The sequence below is a fragment of the Leuresthes tenuis genome, unplaced genomic scaffold (assembly GCF_036924035.1).
Source record: "Leuresthes tenuis unplaced genomic scaffold, fLeuTen1.0.hap1 SCAF_12, whole genome shotgun sequence".
NCBI lineage: Eukaryota > Metazoa > Chordata > Actinopteri > Atheriniformes > Atherinopsidae > Leuresthes > Leuresthes tenuis.
The window spans coordinates 33,549,506-33,570,883 of record NW_027325366.1 but is presented as its reverse complement, the minus strand read 5'-3'; the positions used below and the strand labels follow the sequence as shown (position 1 = coordinate 33,570,883).

At 45.7% G+C, this 21,378-nt stretch overlaps 1 protein-coding gene across 1 annotated transcript in view; it reads left to right on the top strand.

Moving 5' to 3' along the window:
* The window catches only part of cntnap5a (contactin associated protein family member 5a), a 119,987-nt gene extending 98,879 nt beyond the window's left edge, over positions 1–21,108 (top strand). The window contains exons 20-24 of the mRNA XM_072397587.1: positions 3,765–3,898; positions 7,163–7,250; positions 7,365–7,565; positions 9,380–9,448; positions 17,610–21,108. Of these exons, the coding sequence (XP_072253688.1) occupies positions 3,765–3,898; positions 7,163–7,250; positions 7,365–7,565; positions 9,380–9,448; positions 17,610–17,806 (689 nt within the window). The 3' untranslated portion in view covers positions 17,807–21,108. The remainder of the gene's footprint in view (positions 1–3,764; positions 3,899–7,162; positions 7,251–7,364; positions 7,566–9,379; positions 9,449–17,609) is intronic.
* The last annotated feature ends 270 nt before the right edge of the window (positions 21,109–21,378 follow it).

Genomic DNA, 21,378 nt, shown 5'->3' with positions numbered 1-21,378 from the left:
AAACAGTAAGCAACTAACCAAAACAAAGTGGGGGGGCAGTCACTGTCTCGGAGAAATTACACTATTCCTTTAGATGTGAACTTACATGGTCAATGTAGTCCTCTAAACTATGTTCTAAATGTCCAATTTTTCATATATAAATAAAGAATTGTAGATAATGCACTCAACAATTTTGTTTTTCTTGGACCCCCCCCAATGTCTAAACCATGGTTACGCCCTTTCTGTTGGTCATACAAAAGCTTCGCTGCAGTTATTTACGGTTCTGCTGGAGCTGGACCTGAGATTCTGCCGTAGTTGGAGGGTTTGTTCGTCCCAGGATGTGCTGATGTGCACGTTAGCTTCGCCGCTGTAAAACTAAGTGAACCCCTGATCCAGCAGCTTCAGCAGCAGTGAGGAGAATCAGGACGTGCACAGCTGGCTGCTTTTCATCCCTTTAAAGGGAAAACAACAGCAGCTCAGAGATTTTACAGCTTTTATGTAGCCGGACAAAAAGAAACGCAGCGTCAGGGTCTCAGCAGGCGTTAAACTCCAGCCCTTATTTACTGACACTGCAGCAGAAACTAAGTGAACCCCTGATCCAGCAGCTGGTACCAGCGACTTACAAATGAAGATATAACAGCTTTATAAAAAGCTAACAATAAGCTCCATAGAAGGAACCCAGGAGTCCGACTCTGTCAGAGGGGACAGAGTAGAGATAGGGTGCAGGCATAGAAGGAAGTGCAGAAAGATAAAGAGCAGAGATAGAGGGGGGAGGGAAGTACAAGGTAAGTGCTGGGATAGGAGATGCTCTCTGAAGAGCTGGGTTTTCAGGAGCTTCTTGAAGATAGACAGGGACGCCCCTGTTCTGGTAGCGCTCGGTAGGTCATTCCACCATCGTGGGACGACACATGAACAGAGTTTGGATTGTCTTAGGCGTGGTGTAGGAGCTGCTAGACGACAATCCTGGGACCAACGGAGGGACCCAGTTGGGACAGAGGTTTGTAATGGTTTCCTGTGAGACGTTATCAGTCTCTGATAATGGAGTTCATGGTGGACTCAATGACTGCAAGGTGCCCAGGTCCTGTGGCTGCAGAACCAGCCCAGATCATCAGCCCTCCACCACCGTGCTTGACAGCTGGTATGAGGTGTTTGTGCTGATATGCTGTGTTTGGTTTCCTCCAAACGTGCTGCTGTGCATTAGGACCAAACATCTCCACTTTGCTCTGGTCTGTCCAAAGAACATTGTTCCAGAAGTCTTTGCAAACCTGAGCTGTGATTGGACCGTTCGCTAACAGCTGATTCCTTTATTTTCCCTCTGAATAATTTATGCAAACATTTAATATAAAGATGTGTAACAGCAGCTCATATCGTCCTCATAACACCTGCTTTCTCTGCTTTAACCCCCTTTTCGCTCTAAAGGAAACTAAATGCCCTCTCAGACTGAGACGAATGTGTTGCCACGGTTACCAAATGATCTTGCATAATTACTCAGGACATCGCTTCCTTGGCTGTGAATCTGTCCACTTTGCACTCAGAGTTCACCTGGAGGCGGCTGGAATAAATAGACCTCGATGCAAGTCAGGTGATTAAGCAGCAGCGAGAGCAGGAGAAAGACGCCTGAAACCTTATTCCGTCAATATTAGATCAGCCGAGACTCACGTAGATCTATGTCCCTGGCATGAATGGAAATGGATGTTAAACAAACTCCTTTAATGCATTTCATTAGACGAGTTCAACGTTTTTACCTTCAGTTTTACCTGTTCCAGGGAACCGTTATGTTCTGATGCCAGTTTTCTGTTATCTCTGAAGAACATGCAAAGAAAGGCTGATGCAGCCTAAAATAGAGCGTGATGAGCAATAAGAGATGAATGCAGCACTGGATCCACCCCCACCATACTCTGGGTTCCAGCAGATGAAGAGATTTGACCTGTGAGCTCCTCCTCTGCAGCGCCTCTTTCTCACGCTCTTTAACAAAACCGGCAGAAATAGAACCGTCTCTCTTTGGACAGGATTCCAGAGGAAGGTTGTGGTATCTGTGACGCCTGCCGGCGGCCTGTGACACACGGCAGCCCCCCCCAGCATTAAGCTGCCGCTGTTTAAGCTGTATCCACACCTAAGAGCCTGATATTGAGTGGCATGTGCAGCGGCTGATGTGCGGCAGCTAATCCACTGCTGTGTGGCGAGGCTGAGCAGCCGGGTCCCTCAGGTCTGGGTAAACAGTGAAGGGCAGGGCCGGCACTTTATCCACAGTGACCTTCAGCTCTCGCTGCTGAAATGAATCACAACACGAAGCCCTTCACACACACGCGGGGAATTGTAATATTGACCCAGCGCCACTTGACAATGCATAGCTTTCTGACGCTTTGATCTCCCGGCGTGTGGATGTGTGTTGGAGGGAAACTCTGAGCTCATATTGACTTGTTCAGTTTGGAAGTAAAGAGCTATGAGTTAATATTTGTAGACTCGCAAAAGAATCCCAGATAGAGCACTTTATTTATTTATTAATAAGCAGTTAAAGGAAAAGTATGTCCTCTCTGAACTGTGAGGTTTCATGGATCACTCAGAAAGCAGCTCTTACACTGAGCCGAAGCACCGCTGGAGAGAGAGTGGGCTCACAGGGGTTCACTTAGTTTATCACACACTGCTGCTACAAGCTGCTGCTGAAGCTGATGGATCAGGGGTTCACTTAGTTTTACACTCACTGCTGCTGAAGCTGCTGGATCAGGGGTTCACTTAGTTTATCACACACTGCTGCAAGCTGCTGGATCAGGGGTTCACTTAGTTTATCACACACTGCTGCAAGCTGCTGGATCAGGGGTTCACTTAGTTTATCACACACTGCTGCTGAAGCTGCTGGATCAGGGGTTCACTTAGTTTCTCTCACTGCTGCTGCTGTCCTGATCGCTGAATATCAGCCTTTACTGATGTTCGGCTGATTTTTCTCATGTTGCTTCTATTTCCTCTGATTTTACAACCTGATAAAGATTAAAGATTAATTTCTTTTATTTCTTATTTGTGATGAGAGGTTAAACCTTAGAACTGGAAGTGGATCTTTCATTTAAAGGGGAACTCCGGTATTTTTAAACCTTAAACCTTATTTCTGGCATGAAATACGTTCATCTACTAGCTCATTCACTCCGGTAAGAACGTCCATCTTACTCAAAGTCGTCGTTCACGTTGTCAAAATCTGATCAATATCCTGCCATGTTGCACAAAACTATCAGCAGCAAACTCTGTGTGAAGTTAGCCGACTGTCACAGAGCACGGAGTGAATAAACTGTGCTGCAGGGGGGCGTGTGGATGAAGTGGTCCCAGTAGAGTGCCTGTGTAGAAATCCCTCCGTTAGCTCTCCTATAGCTGCAAGTAGCCACATAACAGCAGCTATGAGCTAACAGAGCTATGAGCTAACAGCAGCTATGAGCTAACAGCAGCTATGAGCTAACAGAGCTATGAGCTAACAGCAGCTATGAGCTAACAGAGCTATGAGCTAACAGAGCTATAGCACACGTTCATTCATTCATTCTTCTTAAAGTATTGGTGAAATAAAGACAGATAATGCCTTATTTAGAGGCTGCATCCTCTAAGCCCCGTTCACTCCGTTATATGGATCTCCAGTTATCTAAATATCTTCCGAAGGACGCCGACTTTCACCAAACTGTTCTCAGTGACCAGATGAACGTATTTCATGCCAGAAATAAGGTTTAAAAACACCGGAGTTCCCCTTTAAGGCTGTTAGATGCACCGTGGGCCTGATGAGGAGCCGGCTGCTCGTCTCTTCTGTGCAGGGAGCCTGCAGATCTGGTACCACCTTCAGACAGACAGGAGTCCGGACGTGTTCAGTCCTGCTCTCAGCAACCTGGCCGACGGGCGTCTTCACCGAATCCGAGTCCACCGAGTGGGGAAGAACCTCTACGTGCAGGTGGGCGCCGCAGCGGGCCGTGGTCACCTGGCGGGTCGAAGCCTCCTCTTTGTGTGACAGTTTCCTTCCTTCTCCAGACGAAAGCGTGCCGGGTTTCAGCCCGTCGTGCACCTGCTGCTGAACCCAGACACAACTCATGTGTTTATTATTCCCTGTCAGTTTTTGATTGATTGTTGAGGGAATCTTCCTCGTAGAAATGAACGAGGCTGTTTTACCCCTTTGAGCCCTGTGAGGAGCGCACTGCAGCAGGATGACAAGATAAGCGGCTGAAGGTCAGCGGGGGGGTTTCAGGCAGTGTCAGGTTGCTTTGTAACCACATTTTCCTGTGACCTTTACTAAGTGGTTTTAGTGGCCTGACACCAGATGTTGTAAGAATACTGAATGTAGAAACACTGGCTGACATTTCACTGATGCTTTTAACTTTGGAGAAGAACCAGATGAAGACGGTAACGTGTCTTTTATTTGGTTTGAAACATTACTGAGTGCAGAATCAGCCAGTTGGAGGGAAGGTGAAACACAGGGAGGAGTCTCAGACAGGGTTTACAGCTTTTAAATGTGTCGACGGTGTTCAGATCCATATTTAAGGCTCAGTTAGAGAGAGTCGATGACAGGGAAACTTTGACTGGACCAAGGCTGGCTGTTCTGTGCCTCTGCCATCGTTTAAATGTGGATAAACCACAGCTGAACGCTTTTAAACTGTGTTTCACCCAAAGTTTTCTGCCTTTTGCTCTGTTTACCTCCAGCAACTCAGACTGAAATCGACCTACAAACCATAAAAAGTCCCAAAGTTTGCTGCCTTTGGCTACAAATTGTACATATTCCTGTGGAGATATGTGTTCGCAGCGGAGAGGTCTCTGGGATGTAAATATGTGGAGGCTCAGCCCTCAGGAGATGACATAAAAACAGCTGGTGGGGAAGTCATCCATCCGTCTCCAAAGCTCTTTAAAACACACCAGACCTGTGTGGGCGGGGGGGAAGTAGCCGTCCTACCACACCAGGTCCATTTTCTACACATTCTGTGGGAAGATTTTCATTCAGGCGACGGAGCGACGCCTGCTGCAGGACTGGAGCGTCTTCACTGCTCCACTTCCTGCAGTTTCAGGAGTTTTACTTTCAGACAGAATAAAGCAGAATAACCCAGCAAAGAGTCTGAAGCTCATAGTGAAACCTGACAAGATGAACTGCAGCTTTCCTCAAATAAACTGTTAAATAAACTGTCAAAATGAGGATACTGTGGGTATCTTTAAGAAGGACAAAAAGGAATAAAACTTAGTGCTAACAACAGGGCAGCAAGGCTTTAATCCATCAAAACAGAGAGCTCAAAGTTCATCTGTAATTAGAGACTCTTTGCGCTTGATTAGCTTGAGTTAGCGAATTACAACAACCAGCAGTCGGTGGCACACTGAGAGGTGAGAATGAAGACATGGACGGTTAATGCAGCCATCGAGCATCACCAGCCGAACAGTTTACCCCAGTTTACATCAGATCTAACATCTGTAAATCATCTGGAGAAGGAACAGACTGCAGAGCAGCAATGTGAGCACCTGAGGCGTCCCTGGATGCTAACGCAGCTAGCATAACGGGATAAAGACCCCAACTGAGAGAGGTCAAAGGTCATCGCAGCATCTACTGTCTGCTTTATTGATGAAGATTTATGACAAGACTCGTCTTTGCAGTCCCTTTGGGGATTCAGCAGAAATATATATATCAGCACAGCGGCATACAAGGATTCCCAAGGACGATGGAGCCTCTGACTCTTTCATGCCTTTTGGAACAGTCTGTGTGTATGTGGCCAGAAAAAGCTTGACCGGGCGCTTCCACGAACACAGACACCGTGTGCATGTGCCTTAGCTGAGGTCACCCTGACCCAGAGCTCTCAGTGACCGTGAACCAGACCAAGCTGTGAGCCAAAAGAAAACATGGACCCTGTGTTTGTGGCATCCAGTCCCACAGCGTGAGTAATGGCAGACATCAGGTGAAACATCCCAACCGGACTGCTGATCAAAGGAAAGGAGGAAGTCAGACGTTAGATATTTGTTTGAAACCAATGAATTCTCCCAAGTTTGAATGGAAAATACAATTAAACAAGATTATCAGGCTCTGGTTGAAGGTCCTTGAATCGTGTCGTAGCCACAGACCTAAAAGGTGGAGTTCCCCACCCCCGGTGTGCAGAGATGAGTCCTGCACTGTTCCACACTCCTTTTAATGCTCGCTTTAATGCCCCCCCCCCTTCAGATGAAGGCTGTTAATTACGGCTGAAAAAGACTTTGACCTGGTGGTAACCAAACCTCAGGAAGTCTCATCGGGCCGCTCAGACCCGAGCCGGCCTCGGTCTCATCGGGCCGCTCAGACCTGAGCCGGCCTCGGTCTCCTCAGACCTGAGCCGGCCTCGGTCTCATCATCGGACCTGAGCCGGCCTCGGTCTCATCGGACCTGAGCCGGCCTCGGTCTCATCGGACCTGAGCCGGCCTCGGTCTCATCGGACCTGAGCCGGCCTCGGTCTCATCATCGGACCTGAGCCGGCCTCGGTCTCATCGGACCCGAGCCGGCCTCGGTCTCATCGGACCTGAGCCGGCCTCGGTCTCATCGGACCTGAGCCGGCCTCGGTCTCATCGGACCTGAGCCGGCCTCGGTCTCATCATCAGACCTGAGCCGGCCTCGGTCTCATCGGACCTGAGCCGGCCTCGGTCTCATCGGACCTGAGCCGGCCTCGGTCTCCTCGGACCTGAGCCGGCCTCGGTCTCATCGGGCCGCTCAGAACCGAGCCGGCCTCTGAACACGGGCCCACGAACACCAACGCTGCTCCAGGCGGCGCCTGCTTTGAGCGCATTCATCACTAAAACGCAGCTATTTCAGTAAATCCACCAGAGTAATGTAACTGACATTTCTGCTAACACAAAACCAGAGAAGGAGCAGCAATGTGCTGAAGAGACAAATCCTCAGCAAACAGTTCTTAATCAGATAAACGTCTCCACACAGCTGCATAATGTGTTGGAACCAGTTTCCTTCGGCTCTGAAATGCGGTTTGTGTCCCTGCACATCATCCTGTGAAGTGTTGCCTCTGAGTCAGCATGATGGGGCAGGGGTGGGGGGTCAGAAGCACTCCAGCAGCTCGCTGTGGGCAGAGATGGTTTCACATCAAGCTGCACACAACACAAATATCAATCTATAACATCTTCCTCTGCGCTGCTGATGCTGCTGATGTTACCTCGGTTTACATTTCGTGTAATTGCCTTGTTATTTGATTTCTCTCCACTCAACCAGATCGACCAGGACATCCACAGAAAGTACACACTGTCATCTGATGCAGAGCTGATCTTAATCAGATCCCTGACGCTGGGCAAAGTCATCAGTAAGTCCTGCAGTGATGTGAAGAAAAGAAAAGTGCTGAGGAACTGCAGCTTCTTTTGTTCCAAGTGTTCATCACTTCCTGTCTTTCATTCCCCTGTCGACGCTGTCTCCGCAGGGATGGAGAACTTAGGGGAGGAGGTCGTGAAAGCAGCCTCTAAAGGCTTCATTGGCTGCCTCTCCTCGGTCCAGTTCAACCACGTCGCTCCGCTGAAGGCTGCGCTGACCAACCGGGGAAGCTCGCTGGTCACCGTCCGCGGCCCGTTGGTGCAGTCGAACTGTGGCGCTCTGGCTGAGTCCACCTCACACATCCAGCAGGGTAAAACACGCACACCACCACCAAAAATCCTTTAACGTTGAACTAGGTGCTCAGCAGCAGGTTCTGGGGCTCACAGAGGCACAGATACCGTTAAGGTTTTTAGTTAAAGGATCCGAGAGCCGAGCACACAGGCAGGAGGCAGGCAGGGAAACATGAATCTCTTACAGAGCAAGACTAAAACCAAGGGCACTGCTGGAGCATGAAAACACAGGGTCCAGAACACAAAGATTGAACAGAACAGAGTCCACAGCAGCAGGAAGTTGGTGGTGAGACTCACAGAGAACACAGACTGAGGAGAGGCAGCCGGTAACAGAACCAGGAGTCAAACTCACACCTGAAGGCAAGGGAGAAAACGGGTGAAATCCAAAAAGGTCGAAACAAAGACTCTAAACTAAACTAAAGCTTCTCAGAAACGTCACTTTAACTTTCCTCATAACGTGTCTCAACATGTGAAGTCATATGAAGGCTCATTTCATGACTTAAATCATTTAGGAAGCAGCTGACACACATAATGACACCACCCTGGTTTATAACCGTGTTATAACTGTATTATAACTGTATTTTATAACCGTGTTTTATTACCTTGTTATAACCGTGTTTTATTACCTTGTTATAACCGTGTTTTATAACCGTGTTTTATTACCTTGTTATAACCGTGTTTTATTACCTTGTTATAACCGTGTTTTATTACCTTGTTATAACCGTGTTTTATAACCTGAACCTCGGCTCAGAGACAACAGGCTCCAGATACACTCCATGAAAAAGGAGGGAAACCAATCAGTGGACACCTGACTTACTGTAAGAGCTGTTTGGATGCAGATTATAAAAATCCTGACAGGAACAGAGATGCTGCAGTTATTATCAGAGACTGCTGTTCATGCTGAGCAGCAAAAAGCTCTAAAACATTTAACTTCAAGCCCAACAACTGCATTTAGCTGTGATACTGTCCAGAAATAACCTGAAAATCATTTCTGTATAATCCAGTATCATCGGCATAGAATGGACCCGCCTACTTTTACTGCGACTGACGGTTTCTGTGGCGTTGCAACGTTCAGCTCAGCAGCTTTCATTTAAAAGGAGTTTTTAGTTCAGGTTACCCAGATTAAAAAGGAGAAGATGTGATTTGATCTGAATTCACTCGCTGGCTTCAGGAGGCGAGTTTCTGTCTGACTTTTACTGAGCAAACTGAGCGAGTTTCTGCTGCCAGCGGAGGCGTCAGCAGACGCTTCGCCGTGTGCACGTTGTGCACGTGTGCAGATGGTGCTTCAGTCTGATGTTACTGGGACATCTTCAGGAAGAGATTCAGAGCTTTTTACAGGTGATCTAACCCGAAAATCTGATCAAAACTGCTCCGGAGCAGCTGATGTGCTCAGCATCAGTTACCATGGTGATCGACACCTGGACACCCGTCCTGATCCGGGTCTTTCTGAGCATGAACTCCATCATCACTCCACCTGTTCTCAGCAGGTGACCAGAGTGAGACCATGTGACTGCTCACAGGTCCCCGTGAGACACGGAGCTCGTTTACATCACCAGTTCTTTTTAAGGCGGTATTATAAGAACATAACAAACGTCCCAGAAAAACAACGAAGGATCCATTTTAGATGCTGCTCTACATTCTCCGTCAGCTGGGACCCGGCAGATTGGTGTTTGTTGGCGTCTCATCAGCTTTGCTGACTTAATGATGTTGAGGTGGGACGAAGAAACTCGTTTTTAGAAGCAGAGAAACAGGAGAACTGAAGCAGAGATTCCAGAGGTCTCTGCATTGTTGTGACAGTAATTAATGAATGTGTTCCTCATTTGTGCTTCTTCAGATCAAGCTGCAAATGAAGATAAGGAGCAGAGCGGCGGCAGCACCCAGAAGGATTTGGCTGTAATAGCAGGTCTGTTTTCCCTCCTCTCAGCTGCTTTTCTTCTCCTGTTTAACTGAAAGTGAGTCCCAGCTGTTTGTTTGTCATTCTCCCCATTTTTCCACCGTTTCTGCCTCGTCTCCTGACATCTCGGCTCGTTTTCATTCGTTTTGCTGGCGCTGTTTGGTTTCATGATGTGCTTTCTGATCTCTTTCATCTCATTTAACACAAGCAACTGATCGGAAATAAACTCTAGATGTAGAGTAAAGGTAACTGTGGGACAGAACGCTGTCATCAGCGGAGTCAGCGAATCAAAACGCAGCTTGAACTGCATCTTTGTGTCTGACACCCTGAGAGGAAGTGTGCTTGTTTTAGATAAAAGCGATAGTTTGTCATCTGCCATGAATCCACTTTCATATCTGAGGTAAATAAGCAGACAGCTAACTAAAGACAACAGGAGCTGTTTTCATGGAGCTGTTTAACACATCAGACAGACCCGCTGTTACCCGTCAGCTTGTTTATTCACACAGGAAACTTTTTACATCAGTCTGAGACAGAAAGGTTCAGCAGAACAAAGACCTTCATCAGAGACGTGAAGCGTTTCATGAGAACAGCTTGGTTTGGATTTTAGTCTCAAAGAGGGATGTTGAGCCAGAAGTTTTCTAAAAGTTTCACTGACCAACAGAAGCAGAAAGTGAAAGTTGTTCTGGAGCCAAAGAAAGACAGAAAGTTTATAGAATCTGCAGAAACAGCTTCTGGAGCTTCTCCAAGCAGCAGGTTACCTGCTGACAGGTGAGGGTGTCAGGATTGGGTATAAAAGCAGCTTCCACCAAAGGTTCAGCCTCTCCAACAAGGATGGGTCGTGGCTCACCGCTTTGGGCCAAACTCCATCAGAGAATCATCAATAAGTTCAGGAAATATTCCTCAGAGTCAGACTGTAAAGAACTTTGGTCTTTCAGCATCTACAGAGCAGAATATTGGGAACAGATTCAGGGAGTCTGGGGAAACCTCAGTGTGGAAAGGCCAAGGACAGAAAGCCCTGTTGGAGGAGCTCGGAGCCCTCAGGCAGCACTGCAGGAGAAACCGTCAGGCCACCAGCAGGAATGGACTCAGATTCCTGTGAAAAACTCAAAAAAAGAGTCATTAAAGGAAGCTGAAGGAACACGATGGAAACAGTTTTGATTTGTTTCCACATCAGAAAAGAGGCTGAGCATGAAAGACGATGTGAAAGAAGGCAGGTTTCATTCTTCTGGACTGTGCACACTGAGGTATTGTGGAAACAGATAAAAGCCTCCTCTCCCTCGCTCACCGCCCACTGGAACACAAAGTGACTGCCATCAGAGCTCTGCGCCGCGCTGAGTCCCCACGAAGGGACAAGAAAGGAACACAAATACATCAGGATAACACTTCAGACCCGTGGATACACAAACTGGACCTTTGGTAAGTAAAAAAAGCTTTTTATAGAGAGGAAAAACAAAACAGGGGCAAAAAACACAGAAACTGGTCCGTCCTCAGGATGAAACACAAGCTGAGTGAAGCTGGGTGTGCAGGCCAGTGCAGCAGAGCGTGCACAAACTTTCCTCAGGGGAAACCAAACAGTGTCCTCACAGCGCGGGAGAAACTCAGCCTCAGCCACAGGATCCACAGGATCAGGGAGAATCCTCAGGGGAAACCAAACAGTGTCCTCACAACGCGGGAGAAACTCAGCCTCAGCCACAGGATCCACAGGATCAGGGAGAATCCTCAGGGGAAACCAAACAGTGTCCTCACAGCGCGGGAGAAACTCAGCCACAGGATCCACAGGATCAGGGAGAATCCTCAGGGGAAACGTGGAAACCCGTGGAAACCATCTCTGAACAGAGGCGGTGGCCTCAGGAACCACACAGCAGGATGAGCTCTTTGATGACCTCGTTGCTGACCTTGTTGCTAATAACTATCGTTGCCTGTCAGGCTGTCATAATAATTATCGTTGCCTTTCAGGCTGTGATAATAATTATCGTTGCCTTTCAGGCTGTGATAATAATTATCGTTGCCTGTCAGGCTGTGATAATAATTATCGTTGCCTGTCAGGCTGTGATAATAATTATCGTTGCCTGTCAGGCTGTCATAATAATTATCGTTGCCTGTCAGGCTGTGATAATAATTATCGTTGCCTGTCAGGCTGTGATAATAATTATCGTTGCCTGTCAGACTGTCATAATAATTATCGTTGCCTTTCGGGCTGTCATAATAATTATCGTTGCCTTTCAGGCTGTCATAATAATTATCGTTGCCTTTCGGGCTGTCATAATAATTATCGTTGCCTTTCAGGCTGTCATAATAATTATCGTTGCCTGTCAGGCTGTGATAATAATTATCGTTGCCTGTCAGGCTGTGATAATAATTATCGTTGCCTGTCAGGCTGTGATAATAACTATCGTTGCCTGTCAGGCTGTGATAATAATTATCGTTGCCTGTCAGGCTGTCATAATAATTATCGTTGCCTTTCAGGCTGTGATAATAACTATCGATGCCTTTCAGGCTGTCATAATAATTATCATTGCCTTTCAGGCTGTGATAATAATTATCGTTGCCTGTCAGGCTGTCATAATAATTATCGTTGCCTTTCAGGCTGTGATAATAACTATTGATGCCTTTCGGGCTGTGATAATAATTATCGTTGCCTTTCAGGCTGTGATAATAATTATCGTTGCCTGTCAGGCTGTGATAATAATTATCGTTGCCTTTCAGGCTGTGATAATAATTATCGTTGCCTGTCAGACTGTCATAATAATTATCGTTGCCTGTCAGGCTGTGATAATAACTATCGATGCCTTTCAGGCTGTGATAATAATTATCGATGCCTTTCAGGCTGTGATAATAATTATCGATGCCTTTCGTTGCCTTTCAGGCAGTCATAATAAATATCGTTGCCTGTCAGGCTGTCATAATAATTATCGTTGCCTTTCGTTGCCTTTCAGGCAGTCATAATAAATATCGTTGCCTGTCAGGCTGTCATAATAATTATCGTTGCCTGTCAGGCTGTGATAATAATTATCGTTGCCTGTCAGGCTGTCATAATAATTATCGTTGCCTGTCAGGCTGTCATAATAATTATCGTTGCCTTTCAGGCTGTCATAATAATTATCGTTGCCTTTCAGGCTGTGATAATAATTATCGTTGCCTGTCAGACTGTCATAATAATTATCTATGCCTTTCGTTGCCTTTCAGGCTGTGATAATAATTATCGTTGCCTTTCAGGCTGTGATAATAACTATCGTTGCCTTTCGTTGCCTTTCAGGCTGTGATAATAACTATCGTTGCCTTTCGTTGCCTTTCAGGCAGTCATAATAATTATCGTTGCCTGTCAGGCTGTCATAATAATTATCGTTGCCTTTCAGGCTGTGATAATAATTATCGATGCCTTTCAGGCTGTGATAATAATTATCGATGCCTTTCGTTGCCTTTCAGGCAGTCATAATAAATATCGTTGCCTGTCAGGCTGTCATAATAATTATCGTTGCCTTTCGTTGCCTTTCAGGCAGTCATAATAAATATCGTTGCCTGTCAGGCTGTCATAATAATTATCGTTGCCTGTCAGGCTGTCATAATAATTATCGTTGCCTTTCAGGCTGTCATAATAATTATCGTTGCCTTTCAGGCTGTGATAATAATTATCGTTGCCTGTCAGACTGTCATAATAATTATCTATGCCTTTCGTTGCCTTTCAGGCTGTGATGATAACTATCGTTGCCTTTCGTTGCCTTTCAGGCAGTCATAATAAATATCGTTGCCTGTCAGGCTGTCATAATAATTATCGTTGCCTTTCAGGCTGTGATAATAATAATCGTTGCCTTTCAGGCTGTCATATTAATAATCGTTGCCTTTCAGGCTGTGATAATAATTATCGATGCCTTTCAGGCTGTGATAATAATTATCGATGCCTTTCATTGCCTTTCAGGCAGTCATAATAAATATCGTTGCCTGTCAGGCTGTCATAATAGTTATCGTTGCCTTTCGTTGCCTTTCAGGCAGTCATAATAAATATCGTTGCCTGTCAGGCTGTCATAATAATTATCGTTGCCTGTCAGGCTGTCATAATAATTATCGTTGCCTGTCAGGCTGTCATAATAATTATCGTTGCCTTTCAGGCTGTCATAATAATTATCGTTGCCTTTCAGGCTGTGATAATAATTATCGTTGCCTGTCAGACTGTCATAATAATTATCTATGCCTTTCGTTGCCTTTCAGGCTGTGATGATAACTATCGTTGCCTTTCGTTGCCTTTCAGGCAGTCATAATAAATATCGTTGCCTGTCAGGCTGTCACAATAATTATCGTTGCCTTTCGTTGCCTTTCAGGCAGTCATAATAAATATCGTTGCCTGTCAGGCTGTCATAATAATTATCGTTGCCTTTCAGGCTGTGATAATAATAATCGTTGCCTTTCAGGCTGTCATATTAATAATCGTTGCCTTTCAGGCTGTGATAATAATTATCGTTGCCTGTCAGGCTGTGATAATAATTATCGTTGCCTGTCAGGCTGTCATAATAATTATCGTTGCCTGTCAGGCTGTCATAATAATTATCGTTGCCTTTCAGGCTGTCATAATAATTATCGTTGCCTTTCAGGCTGTGATAATAATTATCGTTGCCTGTCAAACTGTCATAATAATTATCTATGCCTTTCGTTGCCTTTCAGGCTGTGATGATAACTATCATTGCCTTTCGTTGCCTTTCAGGCAGTCATAATAATTATCGTTGCCTGTCAGGCTGTCACAATAATTATCGTTGCCTTTCGTTGCCTTTCAGGCAGTCATAATAAATATCGTTGCCTGTCAGGCTGTCATAATAATTATCGTTGCCTTTCAGGCTGTGATAATAATAATCGTTGCCTTTCAGGCTGTGATAATAATTATCGTTGCCTGTCAGGCTGTGATAATAATTATCGTTGCCTTTCAGGCTGTGATAATAATAATCGTTGCCTTTCAGGCTGTGATAATAATTATCGTTGCCTGTCAGGCTGTGATAATAATAATCGTTGCCTTTCAGGCTGTGATAATAATTATCGTTGCCTTTCAGGCTGTGATAATAATAATCGTTGCCTTTCAGGCTGTGATAATAATAATCGTTGCCTTTCAGGCTGTCATATTAATAATCGTTGCCTTTCAGGCTGTGATAATAATTATCGTTGCCTGTCAGGCTGTGATAATAATTATCGTTGCCTGTCAGGCTGTCATAATAATTATCGTTGCCTGTCAGGCTGTCATAATAATTATCGTTGCCTTTCAGGCTGTCATAATAATTATCGTTGCCTTTCAGGCTGTGATAATAATTATCGTTGCCTGTCAAACTGTCATAATAATTATCTATGCCTTTCGTTGCCTTTCAGGCTGTGATGATAACTATCATTGCCTTTCGTTGCCTTTCAGGCAGTCATAATAATTATCGTTGCCTGTCAGGCTGTCACAATAATTATCGTTGCCTTTCGTTGCCTTTCAGGCAGTCATAATAAATATCGTTGCCTGTCAGGCTGTCATAATAATTATCGTTGCCTTTCAGGCTGTCATAATAATTATCGTTGCCTTTCAGGCTGTGATAATAATTATCGTTGCCTTTCGTTGCCTTTCAGGCTGTGATAATAATTATTGTTGCCTGTCAGTCACACATTTCGACTGTTGCATGACTACGCGTCGCCTGTTCATGGCACGCCAGGCGGAAACCCGTCATTTTGACGTCACGCTCCCTGAGCGACTATAAAACAAGCTTTCCACTGACAGCACTTCTGACACCTGAAAATGATGACAGCCAATAAACAGCTGAGTTAATTTGGTTTGGAGCCGTGAACACAGCGGATATCTTCACAGCAAAGCCGTGGAAAGTCCTGTTGTTTTCTTATTTCCTCACAGCCAGGCTGGAGGTAATTCTGTTTCCAGGCAACGAGTTACTGATCCTCCTGTTTACCACTGAGGCACAGAAGCTATTAAACATCTCATCTAACTCATATCTCCGCTTTATAATGCACCATTTTGAATTCTTTTCATTTGTTCCAGGACCATGTGGGCCTGTGTCCTGACAGAGTTTCATCAATCAGGTGCTTCCTGTTTGCTCTGATTATCAGATTGGTTCAGTCCACCTGCAGCAAACTGAGCTGATTAAAGAGGCTTCAAGTTCCACAGTGAGGGCAGATGGCAGAGTTTAGTTCTTCTGGCATCTGTGGAGTCAAACAGAACCTCTTATTGTGTTCACCGCTGTTTGAAGGGAGGGCAATTATGTTTCACATTGAATGAACCCTCATCAGTTGTATAATTCATCACCCCACAAAAAGCTAAAGATTTCCGGTGGGACGGAATAAATCAGAGAGTTTCTGGTTCAGGAGGACTGACGATGAAAAGAAACGGCTTCACGGGAAGTTTAGTGGCAGAAGAAAATCTATCAGAAACTTTAGGAGGAACATTAAACCAGTTATCTTCCAACCTTCTGTTTTCACTTTAATTTAATCGCTTCATTCATTCCTTCAAAGAATCACAGACCAGCTCAGACTGGAAGATGGTGGCCAGAAAAACACCAGGAAACGTATTGTTGCTCATCAGGAACTTTTTCCTGCATCACTCTGAAATCTGCAACATCTGGAACATCTGCCCACTGACTCATATTCCTGTGTGAAGGAGGTCTTCCTTCCTGCTGCTCCAAACAGTTCAGTTCTACTTATAAAGCACCAAATCACAGCAACCGTCAGAATACGGTCCAATTCAATCCGATTCATTGTGATAAAATCACATCCCAGTCAAATTAAATTCCAAATTAACCCAATTCATACAGAGACCAAACATTTCCTCACAAAGGAAACCAACAGATTAACTGAAGCTTCTCTCTGATCCTGAGCTGCATGAGGCGACTGTGGAGAGAAAAAACTCCCTTTTAATAGGAAGAAACCTCCATCAGAACCAGAACCAGGAAGGGTCCATCTGCCTGGACCAGCTGGGGCTGAGAGGACAGGAAAGAGGGGACAACAAGCAGCGTAACACCAGGCCAGAGACACCTGCTGAGAGAGAGAAACACAAGTTAATGACAGCAATGATGTCATCTGTACATGGAGGGAGGAGAGGTGCATCATGGGAGCTCCCCCAGCAGGCTGGGCCTACAGCAGCAGAACATGGAGGGAGGAGAGGTGCATCATGGGAGCTCCCCCAGCAGGCTGGGCCTATAGCAGCAGAACATGGAGGGAGGAGAGGTGCATCATGGGAGCTCCCCCAGCAGGCTGGGCCTATAGCAGCAGAACTATGGGATGTGATACTTATGTTCATATAAAGAGGGAAGAAAAGAGCAAAGTGAATCTAACAGGGATAAGAAACATGATCTCTGCTGTTGGATCTCATCAGAACTCTGGCTGCAGGGTTCTGGATCAGCTGGAGGCTTTTCAGAGAATCAGCCCAATAATAAAGAACATCAGTGGTTTACATCCCAGGTGCAGATACCTCACCTAACACTTCTTCTACGCTTCATTTCTTAGTTTTTATCTTTACATTCAAACATATTTTCATATTTTTGCATACTTACATTATAAGTATATACGTTTCTACAAAGTTCACTCTTAAGGCCGATAAAATGTCTTCATCTGTTCTCCTTCATTCTTCTGACTTTGCTTATTGGGCCGTGGTTTGAGGGGCTCGTCCAATAACCGGAAGGTCGGCGGTTTGATTCCCACTCTCACGGCTCAAAGGCTGGTGACCTGACAGCTGGAGGGTGGCCGTCCACCTCCTTGTCACGGCCAAGGTGCCGTTGAGCAAGGCACCGCACCCGTGCTGCCCTGTGATTGGCTGCACAGCGTGTGGCGTCTGTGCACGTGCACGTGCATGTGCATGTGAGCCTGTTCAACAGGTGCCAGCCTGGATGTGTTAAAAGCTTCAGAGGATAAGTTAACATGAAACAGCAGATATTATATTATAAATTAACATATAATATATATATATATATATATACATATAATGTCTAATATATTAGACATTATATTAGACATTATATGTATATATATATATATACATATAATAGCTCTAATATATCAGAGATCGAACACTAAACAAAGGCAGGAAACAGGCTTCAGTTTACGGGAGGCTCATCATGAACCTGATCTCTGTGTTTTAAGGTAAAACACGTGAAACGAAGCCGGAGCTGTAAGCGCCATCATCCCCTCTAACGCTCTGCTGTGTCCTCAGGTGTGGTCACCGCGGTGGTCTTCATCGCCGTGTGCGCCCTGGCTGTGATAAGCCGCCTCCTCTACCAGCAGCGGCGGGCCCAGAGGAGCAGCAGCATGAAGGAGGAGCACCGGCACCCAGGCATGTACACGGACTACAGGACTGAGCTGCACCTCCACAACTCCGTCAGGGACAACGTGAAGGAGTACTACATCTGAGCTTTCCTCTGAGGACTCACAGGGGGACGCGGCGCTGCAGGATCTCCCACAACAACACATCGCTGTGGCCTGGAGGCTCCCGGGGACTCTTTCAACGCTCCTGTTCAAGCTAGTGGCTGAATCCCTGCAGCTGTTAGTGTCTTTGATGTTGGTGAAGTGTCAGAATCAAGCTGCTGTGGTTTCCATCGTGGTGTCAGAGGAACGCCCTGCAGGGTGGGCGGGGGGACGCTGGGAGTGCAGCTCGTCCATCCTGAGTGTGTTTGAAACCCCAGACGCTGCCGATTCTTCCACGCCGTGGTGGGACTGTTTGGAGCTGTAGGTCAGGCCTGTAAGATAAGCGTTCGCTGCTGTATTTGTTTTCCAGTGGTGGTGAATGTTGTAGAAGAAACAGGACAATACTGCCTATAATGTACGAGTGCCTAATTTGCATAAGCGCTTTTTTTTATTTGGACATTTTACAAGTTATTTGTGCAACGTGCACGCGGGCAGAAAGAGGAGCTGACTGCGCTCTGTTCATTACCGACACAGCTGATTTGATGTGAAGGGAGACGTCCACATCTCTTTAACACAAGGCCTCATTTATCAGACCCAGAGAGAGAAAAACACAGAAAGAATCTCTAATTTAACACATATTCTGCCCTGTGTCATCATTTGAATCAGTTCTTATTCGTGTTTTTGGTCAAAGAACCAGAGAGAACAGCAGCTTATTTTCAGTTTTAAAGGTGCTGCAGCTTCCTGCCACCGCCCTTAGCATGCAGTTCCTCACCCGAGAGCTCAGACTACCACACACCAAACTGAAATACTTAGATTTCCCCCGTCTACAGATGGTTCTGATGCATCTTTTAGTAACAAACTCATCGGTTCAGGTTGTAAAAACACCACAGAGAGGACCGTTAAAGGCAGAACCAGCCGGCAGAATAATTCCTCCGTTTAAGCTCTGGACTCCATCATTCAGACGATAATCCTGCTCAGATCAGGCTTCAACCCTCAGAAGAGTGAAAGAAAATAGGTCCTGGACTCAGTTCTGTAAATAACTCTTTGAAAAGTTTAAGCTGCCCGATGACTTTCATATACAGAAGAAGAAGAAGAACCGAAACTGCAAGCAGTTATAAGCTGTGGGTCCAAGCTGCCCAGCAGCTTCTCTCAACCGCTCCCAAGGAGACTCGGGAGTGTGCAACGTGCACACGCATACGTGCCAGAGAGTGCGTGCAACGTGCACACGCATACGTGCCAGAGAGTGCGTGCAACGTGCACACGCATACGTGCCAGAGACACTGCAAACCAAACCCCAGACGATGAGGACCGTCTCTGGGATGCTGGCAGATTTATTGTGGACCTCAGGTTGATGATGAATGGAATTAAATGAAATTTAGCCGATTAAACACAAAATATGAATATATGAAATGTTCCTCTGGGATTATGAAGGAGACTATAAACACTGGATAGAAATAGGACGTAGTCATCAGCCTAAAACCTGATAGCAGGCAGGGTGGGATGGTGGGTGTGAGACGGGCTCCCTTCAGTTCAAACACCCTCCTCAGTTGGACTTTTCCTCCTCACTGAGGGCAGCAGTGATGCTGGAAGGCTGCAGGGTCCCTTCCTGTGTTAACCCAACACATTCTGTCACGCATTAATGAAGAGTTTTAAGTAATTACACCCCCCAACCCTCCCCTCCGGTAGTGCTGCTTCAGGGTTTTAGAGACAAATGTTTCGATTTTGCTTCCACGAGCTACTTTTCATCGATGTTTGTTTCGTGTTTGCAGGACTGCTGTCGCACTGTTGATGTTGCATTCAATGACAAAATGGGAAATCAGAATTTCAAAGTTGCTCCTGGCAGAAAAAATCAAAGAGAACACCAATAAGAAGTCAGGTGTCGTGGTCACGTTACAGAACATTAAACGAGGTACTGGCAGGGTGTAATTGGCTCATTTTTCTCATGTTAAGTGGACTGTGTAACCCATGAGAATCTGTTGTTCAAAGCAAACAAAAGAAAGCAAAAGAGTTTTGATTTCCCCGTCCGTTGGTAAAGAAACTGCAGCATGATGTGAAGCTGATGATGCTGATCGATCTGGTTCGGTGGTGTAACAGAACCCAGCAGATCTGATCAGAACTCTGAATGGGTCCAAACAAAGTTGTTCTGTTGGAGGTTTTTAAGCTGACAGTCACTTGAGACAGAAACCCAGAAATGAACAATAAATAAATGTTTTTATCTGAGAAATTACAGCTTTCTTTTTTTTTCATTTCCTAAAGCCACAATCTGTGGATTAAGATAAAGAAAAATCTAATTACATGCTGTATTAATTCATTCACTTCTGTCAGACATCTTCAATCTGTCCGTTTCTTATTCATTTAGCACCTTTAAACCACTCAAATGTCATTTAAAGATGAACGAGAAAAGGCAGCAAATATATGATTTGTAAATATAAATATTTGTGCACAAACCACCATGTTAATGTTTCTGATTAATACGGTGCACGCTGACACTGGAACAATAAAAGGCAACATGCTAAAGGAGGGAATCCGTTTATAAAGATCTGCATCCCTCTGAAAGGCTCGCTGAAGCGTTTCAGCTGCAGAGCTGAAGAATCTGGGACATTTAAACAGAAAAAGCACATTTCTGAGGGTAAGAACAGGCTCCCTGATGGGGAGCAGATCTCCACAGAGCTCAGAGGAGGCTGCAGCTCTTTCATGTTATTCTTAGATGATGTTTTTGCACTTGTTCAGCTTCACAGAAGTGAAACAATGTTCAGCGCTGAGCCAAAGGAACCAGCTTCACCTGCAGGAGAACTTTCAGGACGGATCCTGAACTGGCTTCCTTGTGCGAACGAACCCGCTTCATCCCGATCTGTGCGTGGAAACAACAGCACACCGTTTGATAAATGAGGCTCGTTACTGGGCAGCTTTTTCAGGCTCATGCATTGGAATCGCAGAGCAAAGAAATCTATAACTGTTTTTCATGTTGGGAGCTGCAGAAATAAGGAAAACAAAGCGGGGCTGAAACCGTGAACTCCACGCCACACGTGCTCGGGCAGGAAGGCTCGAGCAACCAGCAGCTAAATCACAGCATCGACGTTTTTTGGGGGGGTTGTGCTTGATTTTGTGTAATCCACTGCAGCACAAAGTCTGCCTTTGTGTGAGAGTCCACCTGTACAGAAGTTTAATTTGTTATTTCAGAGCACAAAGCAGCAGCTTTCTGCAACCCAGAAAAAGGCTAATCTGCCTCCTGATGGAGTCCCTTTATCCTTCATCTCAGCTACAGCGAGTGAAGTGATGTTTTCTGTGTATCTCAAGCAGAGTCCTGTTTTAAAGCCTCACTCTGCTAGCCTCAGAGTCCTGTTTTAAAGCCTCACTCTGCTAGCCTCAGAGTCCTGTTTTAAAGCCTCACTCTGCTAGCTTCAGTCCTGTTTTAAAGCCTCACTCTGCTAGCCTGAGTCCTGCTTTTAAAGCCTCACTCTGCTAGCCTCAGAGTCCTGTTTTTAAAGCCTCACTCTGCTAGCCTCAGAGTCCTGTTTTGCTAGCCTCAGAGTCCTGTTTTAAAGCCTCACTCTGCTAGCCTGAGCCCTGTTTTTAAA